Source organism: Zosterops lateralis (assembly GCF_965231275.1).
Source record: "Zosterops lateralis genome assembly, chromosome: 1".
Taxonomy (NCBI): domain Eukaryota; kingdom Metazoa; phylum Chordata; class Aves; order Passeriformes; family Zosteropidae; genus Zosterops; species Zosterops lateralis.
In genome coordinates, this window is record NC_139762.1 from 31,398,437 (window position 1) to 31,417,317 (window position 18,881).

An 18,881-nucleotide genomic window follows, 5' to 3' on the forward strand; every position below is an offset into this window, starting at 1 on the left:
GTTAAAAACATGATAGAGAGTAGTTGTAGAGTCAATGCAGCAACACTTATCCTTTATCTTTCTCTGCACCCACACTGAAATAACAGACTTATAGTCTGTTATTTTCTGCACCATTTTTTCCTCCAGCAGACATAAACTTTCTGGCTATACCAGGTCAATGCTTTTCAAATTGACCAGAGAATTTATATTTTTTAAAATTATTTTTCTGATTCACGTTTTGGTAATCTATATTTAGGTTCTTCAAAACTGGTATATATGGAGTACATGAACTAAGAATTGAAGCCTTAATGGTGACTAAAAGTGAATACAAAAAATCACCATGAGTTTTTTGAAGTACTGCTGCAAGCACCAGTTCTGTAACACATTTTATACCATTTTTCATATTTTCAGTGTGTCATCTGGACGTTAAAGGAAATTTTATGAGGATTTTGGAAGCCAACTTTAGTACTTTTGAACTTGTTTGAAAAGTGTAGTCTTTAAGGAGAAATAACACCTAATTTGATTTGTACAAGCTAGTATCTTGGCTTATTTCCATATTTGCTGCCTACTCCAACATATGAAAGAGGGAAAAGGTTCTTATCCTGTCTGATCTAATTTTGTTTAAAGTTATTTTCACTTTGGGCATCCTGTGACAGTCATTTTTAGCAATGGAATGAGAAACAGACTATTGCTTGATTATTTTTTTTTCTTCATACTGACATAAAAGGAAGTTTTCAGATCATGTGTCATGAAGTACAATGTGTGTTTAAGTATGGAGAACCCAGAGCCGTTACATGAAATGTTACAAAACATGGTATAATTTCACATGAAAATGCCTTTGGGCAAATAGGAAACTCATAATTTTCATTGCAAAAATAATGATTACAGCATGTTAGGTAGAACATGTCATCAGTGGTTTGTTCTTGTGCATGAGGTGCTGATCTCTCTGTGTTTTGACCAATGTGTGAGAGAAGATTTCCCCAAAAAGTATTTTTGGTAAATGAGTAGTAAATTTCACTGAAGAGTTTTACTTCAGATGTCAATCCTTTGTGACAGCCTCATGTATCTTGCTTTGGTCCTCTCTTTTTTTAAGTCAAACTGTGAACAATGGGAATAATGGCCCAGATCACATAATCAAAGGTAATGGAAACAATTGTAAGAGAAAACATTATCTAGGAAAGACATAAAATAACTTTGAAAGTTCCATCATGCCCAGAGTCTTTTCACACAGCAAGGATCCATGAGGTAAGAACAAATATGTACAAAATGAGTTTATTTTCTGGCTGTGGAACATGGGTAACATAAGAACACAGAGAGATGCTGCTTTGTGACTATCACTCATGGTGGAGACAGTGCTGAACTTTCTTGGAGTGACTCCATCCAGGAACAGCTTGAGGGGCCTGTACCAGCAGTGATCCAGACATAAGTTACATTTGTCTCCTAGACTCTGAAAATAAGCCATCTTTGTAAAGTAAATTTGCTCCTTGTGTAACCCTACTCAGGATAAAGAGCATTCTTGTTTAATTTGGTGCTTGTTTAGTCTCAGACTCTTTGTGTGTTGAAGAAGCCTCAAGGTGTTCCCAGAAAGGAAAGTTGGCATTGATTCTCCTGTGATGTGTATAATTCTCCATCTTTCCTCTGACAGAGCCCTTGGCCTCAGGATGTCTGGACTCGGGAAACAGGGAGACTGGAAGAGTTTTGCTGTTAAAAAAAAAAAAAAAAAACAACTTTCAGAAAACCAAAGTCCTCTGGGTAGCTGAAGGGCTACCCTGTAGCATGTACTACACACATTGGGATATGCAATCCTGGCATTGTAAAATTATTTAGAATTGTTTTCAGTCTGTTGAGTAGACCAAAATGTTCAGGTCAGTTTTTAAAAGATGTCATTTCTGTTTTTTCATATGAACACTTTTTTTGTTTTTTTTTTTTTGATTCTGCTCTTTCCCCCCTCCCCCTCCCCCTTTTATGCAAAGATATAAAGAAACAGCTTAGGGAAATGAAACAAGCTGTCCATATTTGTAAAAGTTATACTTCCTCATGGAATTTCAGTAATGTATAACAACTGGTCCAAATGGGGATTATAACAGTTTAGAACTTTTTTGGTTATTATTTTAAATAAGGAGGACTGTAATGATTTCCCAAGAGAACAAGGATGACATAGTTAAAAGTCATGCTGGAAGAAAAATAGATACCTAATGTATAAAAAATGTCCTAGTTTATAATGTTTTGTCTTTCAAAATGAAACATGTAGCTATTTTTTCTGCTGTGGTGGTGTTAACCTAGTAGAAACATCTGACCAAACAGAGCAATATTTGAATGCTCTAGAAGTAGATTGAGTAGAGTAGTAGACACTGTAGTTAACTATTCCAGAATTTGTGGGTTGCCTGGATGTTTGGTATGTTTGCCATGTGGCATACATATCAGTTACATCTAATGTAACCAATGAGAACAGCTTTATGCACTAGCTCTGGTACAGTAATTTTTATTTGCTATCAATATTTAAACTTTACTGTTTCTTTATAAGCCACTCTACAAATGAATGCTGAGATTTCAGCAGATACTGAAAGGAGTTTTAATTAATTCTTCTAGAGCTGAAGGTATATTGCATTCTTTATATGATGCAATCTGGAAAATTATTTCTGTTTTGTTATTTAAGTAACTATCTCATGCTGTCCTATAATTTGCAGAAAGGCACAAGCAGATTGAGAGGAGACTCACAGTTAGTGTGTGCTAATAGAATCTCTAGCATGGTTTCTCGGATGAGTTCTAAGGACCCCGAATTTGAGGATTTTCATGAAAAATGTTGAAGGGTTTTTACGGAAGTTTGAATAATAGTTTGTTTATTTAGTAGCTAAAGATAGTTACCAGCTAAGAAAGTTCAGGCTGTTGAGCCTGGTGAAGAGAAGGCTCCAGGGAGATTTTAGAGCAGCCTTCCAGTACTTAAAAGAGGTTTACAAGAAGGCTGGAGAGAGGGACTTTTTACAAGAGCATATAGTGATAGGACAAGGAGGAATGGATGTGAGCCGAAGGAGAGCGGATTTAGATTAGGTGTTAGGAAGAAATTGTGGACCCTCATCCTGGTAGTGTTCAGGGCAAGGCTGAATGAAGCTCTGAGCAACCTGATGAAGTGAAGGTGTCCCTGGATAAAAACACACCCACCTGCCCACCACACCCAGTTTCCCTGAATATGTGAAGGGGAAAGCTGTCAAAGCTGCTCCACAGCCTAAGATTCCTTTGCACTGGTGCAGTCATTACAAGTGAGGGAAAATCTGTCCTTAAGCTAAAGGACAGTTTGAGCATTAAGATGCATTGGTTACAGAGGAGCTGTGAATAGTCTGTGTGAGCTACTTCAGTGTATATGTTTGAATTCCATAAATGTTTTGACTATCGGGTAAGTGAAACTATGGGGACAGTATCTTGTTAGAGAGATAGGGGAAACACACAGCAGTTATAGTGTGGTGTGTTTATCAACATGATGCTTACTATACCAGGAAGATGCATAAAAACCAGGCAGCATCACCTGGTCCACATTTACACTCCTGGTGAGTAAAGTATTTTTAATAACCTACACAAGTTACATTTTTGCCAGGCTTTGAAGGATCTCTGTGTCTCCATATCCTGTTTTCTTTTCCTCCCAGGAGAAGTCACATGATTCCACAGAGTCTGCTTAGTAACTAAATATTGTAGAAATTAATAGTACTGTTGTATAGTCTTTTGTGCTGTCAAGCGACAGCAAGTGGGGCTTGGTGATATCCAGTTGAATGCCAAGTTACTCTGGAGATGCAAAAATTATGCTGTTGGAATTGACCTGCTGTGAAAGAAGGTGGAAATATATGTGAGATAGACTTCTGTGGGTACATCGAAGGTTCTTAGAAAATGTAGCTTCTCTATAGGGTGAGACATGCAATCCCTATGGATGGAAGAAAAATGTGAGAGAAAGTGAAGTATGGCATATCCTTGCTGCCATGTGGCCAGGTCATTCTTTCACAAAAGCAGAAGAGCTTCTGTAGCGTGCTGACTGGGAGCGGTGTGTGGATGATGGAGAGAGACGCAGAGAATGCACTTCCTTCTGGCCTCAGTCACATGTTGGCTTTTGGATGGGAAGGTTTTTTTTGGTAGGGAGAGAAGTTGAACTTTGGTCTATTTTATGATTTATCTCAAGTACTCAAAACTCTGGATGTAGGCACTAAATAAATCGTTGATGTACTTCACAAATGCCAAAGGAAAACACTGAGTAGACCATAATACCACAAATGTAAAGATGACTTGAGCTCTTTCTGTGGCTCAGATTTAACCAACTCATCTTAATCCATTTTATTATATTACACAGAAACAAAGGGAGATGTCTTGTTTATTTGGTTTTTTCACTGTTGCTAAAAGTGGAAATTCTTGGTGTTTAAAGGAGCATACTAAAGGAGGACACTGAGATTGTGTTAATTCTCTCAGAGTTCCTTTAATATGTGGTGTTAAACATTGTGCATTAGAAAAAAATCATGGCTCAGCAGTGAAATTGAAATTTAAGGCAAATTCCACAGAACTGGAATGTAACTTGAAACAAAGAAGCATACAGCATATGTATGAAAATTTGTTAAAAGCTATGGATTTAAGGTAAAAATTAAACATTAATTTTTTAAATAAGTATTTTTTACTTCTTTTCTTGGTCAGTTGAAGTGACTATAAAATGCTGTTTTTTTGTTAGGTAGCATCTTTTATTCAGGTACAGATGCAGAAATACCTGAATAAATCTCCAGTCTGTTGACTGAAAATCAGCTTGATCAAGGCTGTTGGGTAACTTGACTAATGATATATACAGATAATTTATTCTTCCCTTCCCACTAATGCAGAATGTTAATGCTTCAGTCAAAGCAACAATGAGAAAAACTACTGTTAAATAGAGTTTTGGTTGTGATTTTTTTTTAAATTTTCCCTCCAAGTAAACAGAGATTACTACTGCTTGGATGTTGTATCGAGTATTTATTATGAATATAAGTATTGAACATATGATTTGAAACACTAATAATCCTGCAAGGTGGTGTCGCACTATTTTCAAAATTTATTATTTTTTTATTTTTAATAAACAAAATTAAGAATTGGGATAGTGAGCTGAGTTATGACCCCACAGAGATAGGTACTGCTGTAAGAAGTGGGAGGGAATAACAGAACCAGCTAGTTGACTAACCACTTCCCTTAATTGTTGCTTTTAATATCAGAACAGCCTTGCTAGCTTTCTAAACCACCATAAGTTACATTGAAGAGACCATGTATGCCCTAACTGGTAAGTCCCTTTCATTTTAGATCTAAACTGAAAGTTGAATTGAAAGCTATCCTCAGTGGTTAAAAATTGAATAAGATGTATTGCTTTGTGTTATATCATAATCATTAAAAAAGGATCTTCTGTGTTGTTAAAAGTAAATAAATATGGACCTGCCTTAGCAACAAACTTCCTGCAGGACCAGAAGGGTATATTCACCTGACAAATTGCAAGCTAATTACCAAAACAATAATAACAGTTCAAAAAGCAGTGCAAGTTTGTAAGGTCTGAAAAGGGGCTTGATTGATGTTTTTTGAATGAGCTGAGAAATTAATTTCTGTTTCTCTCACAAGTACTGTATCTTGTGCTCTGCTGTCCTTCACAAGCTGAAGCCTTTATGTTGGTTGCTATTACTTCTTGGTGGTTGGAAGATTTGTCTTTTATGGTTTCTGTTGCAGGTCCTGGTAGTAATAATTATTACAGTTTGAAGTCCTAAATAATAGGCTAAATAAACAAGCAAATACTTTTTAGTTTAGTTTCACTTTTAAGTGCACTAAATAACCTGAAGGATATCTTACAGTGGGGATTTATAGCCAAGGCTAAAATAAACTGGGTTTATGATGGCTGTGCTCAAAAAACTGTCAATCAGCCATGAAGTCTGTATTAAGTTCAAGCCTGGTGTCTTGGCAGCAGTACAATGGAAGGTTCTAGTGTGTATTTACTGAATGGGAATTAGATTGGGTTCTTTAGTATGCAGCCAGAAGGTGTAATAGGGGTTTTACTTGTTACAGCTATTTCTTTTTGCCTTACTCATCATATGTCTGATGTGGCTAAATATATCCCAAGACCAGGGAAGGGCACATCAGCTCAGAGTCTGTTTTATTGCAGTCATTTAGCGGGATGAGCTAACTGTTTTGTTAGTGTATTTTTTTTACTTAATAGCTTTACTTGAAATGTATTAGGAGCTTTTTAATGATAATTTTCCTAGCAATAGAAGCCCAGAACCCAGACCTAAACAAGCAAGCAAAAAAATCCCCATTAATGGGTGTTTTTTTCCTAGGGAAGGCATTGTTAAAAAGTTGTCAATGTATTTTCGGTTCTTAATGAGTACATTTTATTTTACTGCAAGCTGTCTATCCACATTAGCACTCTATAGTTTCTACAGCAGAAATTTACTAAGTCGCTGCTATGTATTCCTTTCCTATTTGTATATTTACTTTTGAAAGATGAAAACGTTAAGCCAGATGTTTGAGGAGCTTCATGAGGTTGATGAAAAATAAGGATTTGAAATTATTATAGCTTTATTTATAGTATCACACTGAAAAACATTACAACATTACATTACATACAAAAACATTACATTTGAATCTCACGTGTGAAAACATGCTGGACTGTGGATCATTCTGCTGGGAGTGACCTTGTGGCTGCCAGCCACTTGTACTCTAAGATATGGCTGTGCTGTGATGAAAAGGCTTCCACATAACTTAACTGTAATGCTGATGCCTTTTTAACAGCCATCAAAGAATAATTCTTTTTCTTCTTACAGAACTTACTGGATGACAGGTCTAACAGTAGAAAAAATGTTAGAGCAGTAATAGCTTCAGGAAGTGTTGCTTTTGGAGGCCCTCCACATCGCTCATCTGAGCAACATGAGCGTAATTAGCAAGTAATTTGTTCTTACTAAGTGACAAAATAAGCTTGTTTTGCAGACATCTTAACCCTTAGTATTGCCTTCTGCTTCTTTATACCAAATTTTGTTATTATTGTTATTCTTTTACCTGGTTCTCCAGCTACAGGAGATCCCCTTGGAGTTTTTCGATTTTTTTCCCTCATTCAAGTCAGTAACAAATTTCCCCCCTTTCTTCAGCCTTCAGTGCATTGCAGTGCCTGCTGCTGGATCCTCAGCAAATTTACACAGTTCTTAAAGTCTTGGTCAACCTGTGACAAGATACATTTTAATGAAGGGATTTGGTCTACTCTGCTTTCATTTCCAACTGAACTGGAATCATGCAAATATATCATCATCCCAGCTATCATTAAAATAAACAGGACAATCAGACAAAACCAGCCTTGTCCTTTCCCCACCCTACCTGACCCCTGAGCAGCCCCACTGCAGCAGCCTGGTCTCAGAGGCAGCAGGGAGGAGCTCCTGGCTCTTCTCCCTCATGTCTAGCACAGGCAGCCCCACAGTGGGAGCGCTACTGACATTCCCTTTCCTCTCCCAGCTGCCATTTTTGGGAATCTAATATGTTTCACACCCTGTCAGACCTGGCAGAAATCACTCCATGAATTCAGAAGTTATTGTGATGAGGGCCTAACGGATAAGTTTCATTTCCTTAGGAAACCAGGCTAAAAATATCTTTTTAGCTCTTCTGTGTGCAGAGGAAAATTTTTTTAAATGTTAGTACCAAGTTTGTTGCAAAATGGGAGGCAAAAAGTGATTAAAAAAAAGACATTTTAGTCAATCAGTGTGAGGAACCTGTTGCTGAATTCTTACGGTATTGGGTTGTCAATTCTTTTTTCCTTTTCTCTCTAGCACTCAAATATGCTTAGCGCTATTCCTGAGACCATCAATTTTTGGTCTTAGAAAAAGCTATCATGTAATTATACGTGTTACCAGAGCGTAACTGTGGAGATCCTAATTTTGTCTAGTGTTTCAAATCGATGTTCCCAATCCAGTATTTAATCTCAAAGCAGTTGTTCTTTTATTCATGCCAAAATCTGTGGTTTTAGGAGTCATAACAAGTGAGTATAGACTTGTTGTTCATATTATTAACTGTTCAACTGACTTAGTGAAATTAATGAACTTCATTGGATCCTGAATACTACAATAGAGGAATCCTTTCAAGTCAAAGCCCTCACCCCTTTTTTGAGAACTGTTTTCAAGTGCAGCTTTTTCTTAGACAGTTTTCCTCCTCTAGTTAAAGTTTTTTCCTCCTCTAGATCAATTTTTTTCTCTTGCAGTTAGTTTTAAGTGAAAGGGTGTGCCAGTGAATGTAAAATATTTCCAGAGAAACTTTTTCTGTTTCATTTCTGTGCTATGTGGTGTTAATGTTATGGAAAAGGTTGCTGCACACCCCCCACCCCTTCCCAGATACATTTTTCCAGTTAAAACAGTACTGCTTCTGTATCCACAACATAGGGAAAATGAATGATGTTACAAAAAAGCAGGTCAGGCCTTAAAATCAACCTTCTGACTAGACAATGCGTAGTGCTCAATGAAGTTTTCAGCTACATTAAATGTAGTGCAAGTCACCATACTAAGTATATGGATATTTTCAATAATGTTTTAAAAATCTGGTCCCATAATACTTCTATAAGAAGGAGAAGGTCAGAAGGAGGAATCGTCAAGGGAGCCTTTGGTATTGCACTGTGTAGTTGTTTCTGGAGGCATGTGGAAGAAATGAAGCTGTCTCACATTTCACAGTTTATTGGAGAAGATACTTAGCAGCTCCATTGGAATGTGTCCATGGCAGTTGCACATTCCTTCATTTCATCTGTCTGTAAGCTCCCTCCCCATCATAGGTACTTGCAAGGTCCAGCCTGCATTTGTCATCTTCTGTAGTTACTGTGGAGAGCAAATGAAACGTGGGCAAGGATTAGAATTTTAAATCATTTCCATGGTGCGTTCCTGCCTTTGGTGTCTGAGTGCTTATAGGAAATGAAACTTCAGCTGAGTTTAGAGGAATGGTTTGATATTTCCCAACACTCTTTTTTTTTAATCCAAAAGAATTATTATGGTTATGAAGCCCAAATTAGACAGATTTGAAGGGCTTGTAGCTTATAGGAAGTAGTTGCATTTTAAAGCTTCTCTGAACCTTCTAAGTTGCCTCCTCTATATTTCAGGTAATAGCAGCATCATTCCAACAGTGTAAGTTTCAAGCGTTAGTGGAGAATTTTAAATAATACAATTCACTGAATAGTGTGATTAATTTTTTTAAATCTAATTGTCTACCCAATGTTGGTGGAAGATGAAATGGAACGGAATTGGTTTGAAGAACAGGAATTCTGTAGAAACAGAGCTGAAATTGTCAAGTAACAACTTGAGAATGTTCTAATAAAGGTTGGAAAACATTTGCCTTATTTGAGTTTTTATTGTGTCATAAATATTGGTAAATAATTTTATTTTTAATCCTAGGTTTTTCATCAAATATTCTTGTATGAAGCATGATCATTGCACATCAGTGTTTGAAAGCAGAGGAGGCAGGAGAGTGTACAACTCTGTGAGAAAGCTTAAAAAGCCCTATATTTGCAGCTGATCTGATGTACTGCTGCAGTGAAATAGCAGATGCTGCCAATTATCATCACTCTGATGGCTCTTTAGTGTTGTTACATTTTTCGAATTATTCTCAGCTCGCTAATTTGATACTCTTACCAAGGCTGTTACTAGAGCTCTCTTATTTCATTATTTATAATTACTTTTGGCTTTGTAAATGAAAACAATCCTGCTGCTGATTCTGTAATTTATAATCTGAGTAATTGTAAATTTTCATTAATTTCTTCTTATTTGCCAAATCTTTGTTGTGGAAAATACTGTTATTGCTGCCATTTATTTCAGAAATGGTCTTATGTCTTGGGAGATTTCTTTCTTTCACCTAGGATCTATTTGCAAATTAGAAGCATTTTTTAAAAAATAAGACACAAAATTGCAGGAATTAATACATTGTTTCTATACAGAAGAAAATACTGAATAAATTTTGGGAGTAAACAGTACAATTCATGGAAAAATCATGAACAGCATTATTCATTTCATGTTTGGTATTATGATTCCAGTTTCTTTCTTATCTGTATTTATAGGAAGAAGGGTGAAGAAAAGAGGTCTTTAACCAAACTATCTTAGGCAGATGAACAGAGTATTTAGGAATAAACAAAACACTGAATTTTAAAAGTGTGAGGTCATAAAAATGTTTGGGAGATCACAACCATTTTTTTACTCTTTTGCAGATTTCTGTTTGCAGATATTCTAGCAAGATTGTTAGCTGAGTCTAACATGATGATTTGAAAGGATGAACTTTTATATCAAAACGTATAGCAAAGTGGGAGTAAAGTTTTGAAGTTATGCCAGGAGAATCTTTGACTGACAGATGAAGGGTTTTTTTCTTATGAATTTTTTTCCCTGTTGTAGTGTTTTCCCAGACTGTGAAGAAGATTTTAGACTGTGTGAACCAGATTTATCCTTTCATGTACTCACTCACTCAGAATTGCTGCATTTAGAAATGTTACAGACAGTTGAATGCTGTTTAATAATAAATTGGCAAAAGTTCTAAAGAATATAATCTTTTCTCAGACATGTATTTTTCTGAAAAGGCCATGCAATAGTCCTTAATGAATATTTATGGCTTATAACCAAAATCTTCTCTCTCTAATGTCACGCATGTCTACTAAGAATACTTAATGTGGAGATTGAATTAGGAGAGCTGCTTTATTTTCCATGAAGACATGGCAAAGCTTTGAGTATGTCTGCTGAAGACTATTTACTAATTAACTCTAGGTTATTTTTCTTGCTTGAACACATACTTGTAGACCAGAACAAATGGAAGACTACATACTATTTTACAAAATCACATTTGGTGCCTTGAATTAACTCAAAATAAGTTAACTTGAGGAGGAAATAAGGAACCATTCCAGACTTTGACTTGGGCTTAAAAATAATGTTTTCTTTTATTGCTGTGTGACTCAGACACATAACCTATAGTCACGTATAGACCACAGGTTATGTATGTGAAGAATATTAAGCAAACCTTCACTTGAGCAGTAATGTTGAGTTGTGTGTGTAGGTAAACCTTTCAAAGAACCCTTATCCTTCGAGTACTCTTCACTGCAATAATCTTCAGCAAGATAGCATTCTAGTCTGTCTTTAGTTTTATGTGACTCTGAGAATCTTGCTTATCCACTCTCTGATTTTTTAGTAATTACATTAACAGAGACACAGGATATATGCATGCAAGTGTGGTATTCTACTGCATTTTCCAGAAGACATCTTATTTGACATGCTATTTTCTTGTCCAGGATTTTTCTTTATTCTCGGAAACAAAAAAAACCCCAGAATCCTGAAACCCTTCTGAAATAATAGACCTATATCTCCAAATTATAGACCAAGAAAATCCCTCCAAACCCATGGACAGAGTAAAAAATATCTTTCATTTATGTGAAGCTCTTGTTGAAGCATAGTTTGCAGCAGTTTGGCTATAGCACATTCCTAAATTGCTTCTTTTTTGGGTGGTAAAGGTGCAGACTCCTCTTGGGCCTTTCTAAACTTACCTGGTTTAGGAGCTACTTTGGCCCTATTTTTAATACCAAAGTATATTCCTGTACTCCCCAGGAAGTTACCCACTTCTTTCCATCCATTCCATTTTAATGAGAAGTCATCCTGTTACGTATTTTATCTGTTTTCCAGTTTGATTTTGCTGCTTCCAATCATCATTCCCCATTCAGCAAAATTTATTATCCTAATTCTGATTTTATAGCTCTAACATTAGTAAGTCAATATGTCCTTTTCAGACAGATGCTAGTTTACTGTTTCCATGCTGCAAACAGCTGGTAGATGATTCTTGCTGCATCCTGAGATTACAGAAAGCTGTGTTGGTACTATGCCCAAACTAATTGAGCCTATTTTTTAGCAGCAAGGGTTCTGTGGTGTCTTAATTGCAGTTAAACCACTATCTGTTAGCCCACAGTAGACCAACAGAGGCACACAGAGATTTATTGAATGTGTCTTCAGAGAGGTTAGTGGTATTCTCATTTAAAACCATGGCAACCTCTCTTTTCTATATCCATCCACATATATTCTTTGATTCTGAATTTTGAAAGATACGAAGATAATAATCATCAGTTAGGCTTTAGAATAATGGCCAGGAAACACACTCTACCTAGGAAATTCTTGATTTGGGAATTTGCGAAGTTATGTGCAGGACAGGACAGGACATACAGTGTGTAACTGGTATTTGCTGGAACCTGAGTCAGAATTGTCTGTTCGGAAGTTTGGCAGTAAAGCTGTTTCTCCTTTTGTTTTGCTAATTCCTTCATTGTCCTTCCCCACGATACCTCATTCTCCATCAAAGCTATTAAAAGGTGTAATATAGCTATTGGTAATAAAACCAGAAAAAAACCAAACAAACCTTGTTTTGTCTTATTAATGTTCTTCTAAACAAAGCAAAAAAATCTGAAGTCTAAATATGCCTGACCATTTGGAATTGGGGATGTTTTGATTTCTGAAAAAAAAAAAATTCAACAAGTTAATCTTTGTAAAGTTAAATAACTACGTATGCAAATAAGGGCATTTTTCTAATTAAAATTCATTTGGTTATTACAGACTGAATTAAAATGACAGTGAAAGAACAGCCTCAGGTGTATGACTGTGCATGTTAAAGTGCTACATTTAATGTTTATGCAGAAGGTTTTTATATTTTAGAAAGTGATTAGCACCTTGGCTGTACTGCTTTTGGGAAATTTTTCTTTTTTTTTTTTCTTTTTCTTTTTCTTTTTTCAACAGTGCATAAGATTTCAAGATTTTCTTTCAACATTTGACCTACTTAGGAAAAAAGTTCTGATTAGCACCATGTAATATACTCCTTCAGTTTTGGAAGTGCCTTTGGGTAATGTATTGTAGAGAAAAGTAATCTCATCTAGTAAATGGACCCTATCACATTTTAAGATATAGATTTTTTTTCTCCCCCGCCTATTCCCTATGCCTAATTTAGTCCTTGGATGCAGCAGCCCTGTTTAATGAATCCATGTTCAACTGTCGTGCTTTACTGATAGCTTAATTCTGTTTGCATACAAATTCTTTTCTTCTATGGCTGATTAAAAAGAATTCCTCTCTTTGAAGTCAGGTGGAACAAACAGAGCTTAAAAAGTTTACTACAAAATTAGGGTTCTGGATATTCTTTATTTTCTGAGTTTTGTAAAGCACTGTGTAGTTAGCAGGGTCTAAACAACTGTGTCCCCAAAAGGCAAAGGTGACCCATGACTGTGGGTTGTATCCTGGTTAGGGGAAACCTGTGGGCAAACAGAACACAAATTGGTTGTAGCTTTCCATCTAGACTGAAGTGGGAGCAGGATAGTTTGGAAAGGACCCACAATTTCCATTCCTTCCTTTATCTACTTCCCATAATGTGAAGCATTTGTTAATGAGGTAATGGTGTGCATTCATCTGAGAATTTTGAGAGAGTTCCTAACTGTTTCTCATTCCAAATATTCAGTAGCTTCAGGAAAGACACTGCTTCCCTGGAAATAAATTTCAGCACCAGATATAGGCAGTTATTATATTTATTTTCTTTGAATTCCAGGGGTGACAAAAGGAATAACTAATGACTTAAAAAAAAAAATCTGAAAAAAAGTATCTTCTGCCCTGCTTTGCTGCTTCAGCTGGGATTAACAGATGGGCATTGGTGGGTGAGAACCTCACTCTTGCCACCAGAATTTGCTTGAGATGAGACTGGATAAATCCCAGTTAATGAGCAGATCATGTAAAGAGTCATAACGTTTTTTGTAATAAATACTTAATGGTGCCTTTTGTAATTAAAGGTAACCTTTGTGGCTTTAGAGGCTTATGAAGCTACAAAAGTTCAAACTAATTTTTAATGGTGTGGGATCCCACTCAGCCCCTTTGTGAATTCAGGTGCCAGATACGCTTACAACAATGTGGTGTAGGTGTAGTAAAGGATGAACAGGCTTAATACCAAAGCCAGAGTGAAAGCTTGGCAAAATTGAATAAGGCAAAGTTGATGATGTAAAATAAAATGTTGCCACATCTGTCTTTGGTCTGTTTAGAGCAATGGTTCCCAGTTTTCCCTGAATCATAAGTACCAGTTCAGAATGAATAATACATTGTGGGCAGCCCTGTGCTTTGCTCTCTGGGTTAAATTGGTGAGGAACCCTGGGCACCTGCAGCTCTTGGGTTTGTGTCCTGCTGGCTGAAGTCTCTTTCTTATATTTTCTTGTGTATTCAGCCTACAAATGTTTTTTTCCATAATTATTTTAATAAATACCTTTTAAATGAGACATTAATTTTTAACATTAAAAGTATTTTCAGTGTTGCATACAGTTGATGTTTTTATCATTGAGTCAGAAAATTGTGGGTTGATTTATTTGTACTTTTTGGTCTGGCTGTCTATTTGCGTGTGGTAAAGGAATACTTCTGAAAGTTTCTAGATCACAGTCCTGATACAATGTTTCTAAGAGTACCATCTTTCAGATTTTTAAAGCTGGTTGATAGCAATATACATAGATATATTTTGCAATTTTTCTTCAGAGTTGCTTCTTGCACTACTGTGAAGGGAGTCAGATGGCAGATGTTTGGAATGCATATTACTACTCCTTAGGAGAGCTGTCTTAGTCACACTGAAGGAGTAGAAGACTGCACAGAAGGGTTTTTATTTTTGGTTTGCCATCTTTCTCCTTTATTCCCTTCATACATTAATGCAGATAAGGAATGCAATACTGGATTGCAGTTATTCATACATCTTGATAAATGATATCTGTTTTTAACAAATATGTCTCTGCACTCTGTTTGTCTGCTCTGAATCCCAGAAAAATATTATGAATTTGGTAATTCTGATGAAAAAGAAAGGAACTCTCTTTCCTGTGGGGCCTTTCTGTCATTTCACTTTGCATTAATCATTTCACCATACTTAAAAATGCCACTTTGGTCATAACTACTTATGTTTTCTTCCTCAGTTTAATTGCACTCAATGGGAATTGATGTTGTAAATGTGTGTCATTTGTTCATAAACCTGACAGTGAGCAACAAAAGTCTTATCTGGTTTGGAGAAGTAAATGAGCATAATGTCAAAGCATTTGAAATAGTATTATTGCTTCATGTTTATATTACAGAAATATTCTGAACAATGCCACTGTTTCCTGGATTTTCCTGACTTTGACTATTTGTCAAAATAGTTTGTCATTTAGTAAAACTGCATTTTCCTTGATAAAATAACTAAGTCCATGCCAACAGCATTGGAATGCATCAACTGGTGTTCAAGTCTTGAAGTATATCTGAAGGACTATCTAATTAATTTGATTCTCTTGTAAAATCATGTTCAGTAGTTAATGTGTAAATGTTAGGCTTTAGTAGAAAAATGTTATTTTTGTGTGTTAGGTAGAGATTTTTCTAAATGTGGATCCATGCAGCTATTGCACATATGTGGGGGTAAAAACTATTTAATTATTTATTGTACTGTCATTTCAGTTTTCAGAGTTGCAATTTCATAAAGCGATTTGCACAACTGAAAAAGGAGTTGAAATATTGTAAAAATCATCTGAATGCTGCCCAAATCACTTATTTTTTATCTGTTTGAGTTGTATAGTACAAGATAACAAAAGTGGTGGAAGAAGGTGAAAGAATTAGAATATATACAGATATTCTTCATACTGATTGTATTAAATTTGGGTATTTCTGGATTCAGTGTGTGTGAACAGTCATTTTTATTCTCTACAGTACACAGTGTAGCTGGTCTGCCTTTTTTACGTATTCTTTGGCTATAATTTCTTTCGAATTCAGGATTGTAAAGGAAATACTAGATTGATACCAAATTAATAATTTCAAGTAATATACTAAGATTATCAAAATAGATTGCTACAATACTATGTTCCTGAATTATTTTGTAAGCTAATTTGTTACTCAGATGTTTTTCAGAAATTGAGGGCTTTTCAATAACTTGCTAAAAGTGAAATATGCTGACTGGGAAATTCTGAATGCCTACCTATGGCAACCCGTATTGAAATCTGTCTATGTACTCTGCTACTGTGTAAAAATATGTGTCGAATGTTTACAGAATTATTTGTTACACATTTTTTTTGTGTGTGTCAGCATTATCATGAGTAGAGGAAAGGATGAAAAGATGCACTCATAAAAGAAATGGCATTGTATGCAGTACTATGTACTTTAAAAGTAATAATTGCAGTATTTGTATAGTATTTGCAGTGTTTCTCTAGTTACCTATTTTCTTCAGGTAGTCACTTATTGAGCAAGTTACTAGTCCTGTCTCAACACAGGTGCCATATTGATGGCTATCTGTGGGGCTTTTTATCAAAGGCAGTGATCTGCTTATGTTCCCTCATTGAAAAATGCGATTTGAAGTATTTAATTTGAATGTATGCCTTTTTAAGTGTATGTTTAAAGTATTTTGTGTACTAATTTCCACAATAACATATTATTGTACTTGTATAAATGCATAACACAGAAAGAAATGTTACTTTAGAAGTAGGTATGCAGTTACTTCATTGTAGATGCAAAATATGATCACATTAATTTTTTTCTGGCTTACTAACACAGTAGCAGTTTCTAGTGGCTGTATTTCAGTTGCTTTGTTGATATTACAGGTGCCTACACAGTACTGATAATGGTAAATAAACAGAAATCATATCATTATGAAAGACTTGTGATTGAGGATGGCTTTTCAAGTCATGGACTCTCGCAGTAAAAAGAAACAAAAATGCCTTGATAGTATCCCATAATAGAAGAATGCTACATAGACTTCCACAACAATTAGATCTCCTGAGCAAAGCAATCAGGTGCTGGTCAGAGTGGTGGGTTCTTGCAACAGTGTTTTCATCTGGATTGCATGAGACTTCTCAAACCATAGTTCTACTGAATTCTTGCAACCTGGCTGACTCATGGTCTTGTGTGATCTCCCTGGCATGTGTGGTCATTCCTAGAGAGTATCTTAAATTATGTACAAATCATCTCCTAAGTGATCTTAACTTCAGAAATTTTTGTATGTGACCGTTTCTACATCTAGAGGAACAGGTTACTGTCTATTTGCAGGTGTCTTATCTGTGTGCCGTTTCATTAATTCTGCTGCAGAAACTGCCTGAGCATCTCTCTGAAATGGCCAGAGACTCCATTCAGGATGATAATCAGCACACTGAAACAGATGAGTTTATCAAGACACAGCAAGACCTGCCTGGGGGAATCATTGGAACCATCCAAAATTCCCACCTGGCAAGCTCCTTTGGCAATCAGTCAAAATACATATTTGCAGCTAGAGTTGCAAATAGGTCCTTTCATTTCATCTCTGTAGAGAACTTCTGTGCCACCCAGGGAATTAAAGACTTACGTGCACTGGATGTGCACACAGGCACAGCCCTGTTACCAAACTGTACAACAATTAGAATAGACATGGGGCCTGGAGAGAAGAGGCATCAAGACGTGCTGGTTGATTTCTCAAAGATCTCCCCATGCCAGCTCCATCCTGATGTGTAGACAGTCAGCCAAAACTGCTGGGAGGCCTACATGGATGATAAACAAAGAGGTCCTAGCAGAAATCTGACATTAAAGGGAAGCATAAGGAAAGTCGAAGCAGGGACAGGTGATTCTGGAGGAAAAAGGCAGACAGAGGGTCTGCAAAGCCAAAGCTCACTTGGAGTTTAATCTGGCAGGGGACATTAAGAACAAGAGTGATGAGAAGTGCTTCTGCAGCTGTATCAGCCACAAAAGGGAGACCACTGAAAATGTCAGCCCACTTCTGAATGGCACAGGGGGTTTGGTGACAGAGAGCATGGAGCACACTGAGATGTTCAATATCTTCTCCATCCTGTCTTTTTTGCTGACCTTCAGGAGTCAGGTGCATGGGACCTGTCTGGATTACAGAAAACTGATCCCCAATAGAAGAAGATTGAAGAACACAAACTGGACATGCAGAAGTCCATGGGAGCTGGTGGGGTGCACCCATGAGTGTTCAGGGAGCTGGCCAGTGTCTTTGTAAAGGCCACTCTTGATTATCCTTGAAAGACTATGATATTTGGGAGAAAGAAAATGTCATTCCTGCCTACATGGAGGGCAAGGAGAAGAATACAGGGAACTACAGTCTGATAATCTTCAACTTGATCCCTGTGAGAGTGAGGGACTAAACAACAGAGAAAATCACTTCCAGACGTATGAAGGAAAAGAAGGTAGTTGGGAATAGTCGGTGTGGACTTAGAAAGGAGAATCATGCTTCACCAATCTGATAGCCTTCTGCAGGGGAGAGGGGTGAATTTTGTGTATTCTATGCTGCAGCAAGCTTTGCAGCGCTGTCTCCTACAGCATTCCTATGGGTGAAGTATGGGTAGATAAGTGAACAGGGAGGTGGACTACAAACAAGCTGAGCTGCCAGCCTCAAAGGTTTTGTAAACTGCAGCCCATAGTCTAGCTGGAGGCCGGTAACTAGTAGAGTTCCCCAGGAGCTGATAACTGGTGCCAGAACTGCCTAGCAGCTTCATTAAGGCCCTTGGTGGGCTGGAGAGATGTACCAACAGGAATCTCATCCAGGACTTTGCATTTCTCTTGGCTGAACTTCAACCTTGGGAGGAATAACCACATGTACCAATTCTGACAAGGGGCCAGCTGGCTGGAAAGCAGCTTTGCAGAAAAGGACCTGGAGATCTTGGCGGAAAAATTGGAAGAGGAGGCAGCAAGGGAGGCCAGCAGCCTCTTAGGCTGCACTGGGCAGTTTGCTGCTCAGTTTGCTCTCTCCCTTTTGAGAACAGTTCAATACATAGTATTTTCAAAAACATTTAAATATCTGTATAAGTTGGGGTTTTTCTTAATATAGCTTAAATATGAACATGATGGTCTGTATGTTGTTTTAGTCCCATTAGATTTTTTTTTTTTTTTTTTTTTTTTTTTTTTTTTTTTTTTTTTTTAAATAAAATACATAGCTATAAGCAA

General features: G+C 36.7%; 1 protein-coding gene across 12 annotated transcripts in view; it reads left to right on the forward strand.

Annotated features, from left to right (window-relative positions):
* HDAC9 (histone deacetylase 9) overlaps positions 1-18,881 on the forward strand; it is a 459,263-nt gene that overhangs the window by 67,263 nt on the left and 373,119 nt on the right. Inside the window, exon 1 of one of the 12 annotated variants that reach the window (XM_083872064.1) lies at positions 5,176-5,254. The exons of 10 other annotated variants lie outside the window; for them this stretch is intronic. In XM_083872064.1, coding sequence (XP_083728190.1) covers positions 5,239-5,254 — 16 coding nt within the window. In that variant the 5' untranslated portion in view covers positions 5,176-5,238. Of the gene's footprint in view, positions 1-5,175; positions 5,255-18,881 lie in introns of those variants that run through there. One more of the 12 variants, XM_083872069.1, reaches the window with a different exon arrangement.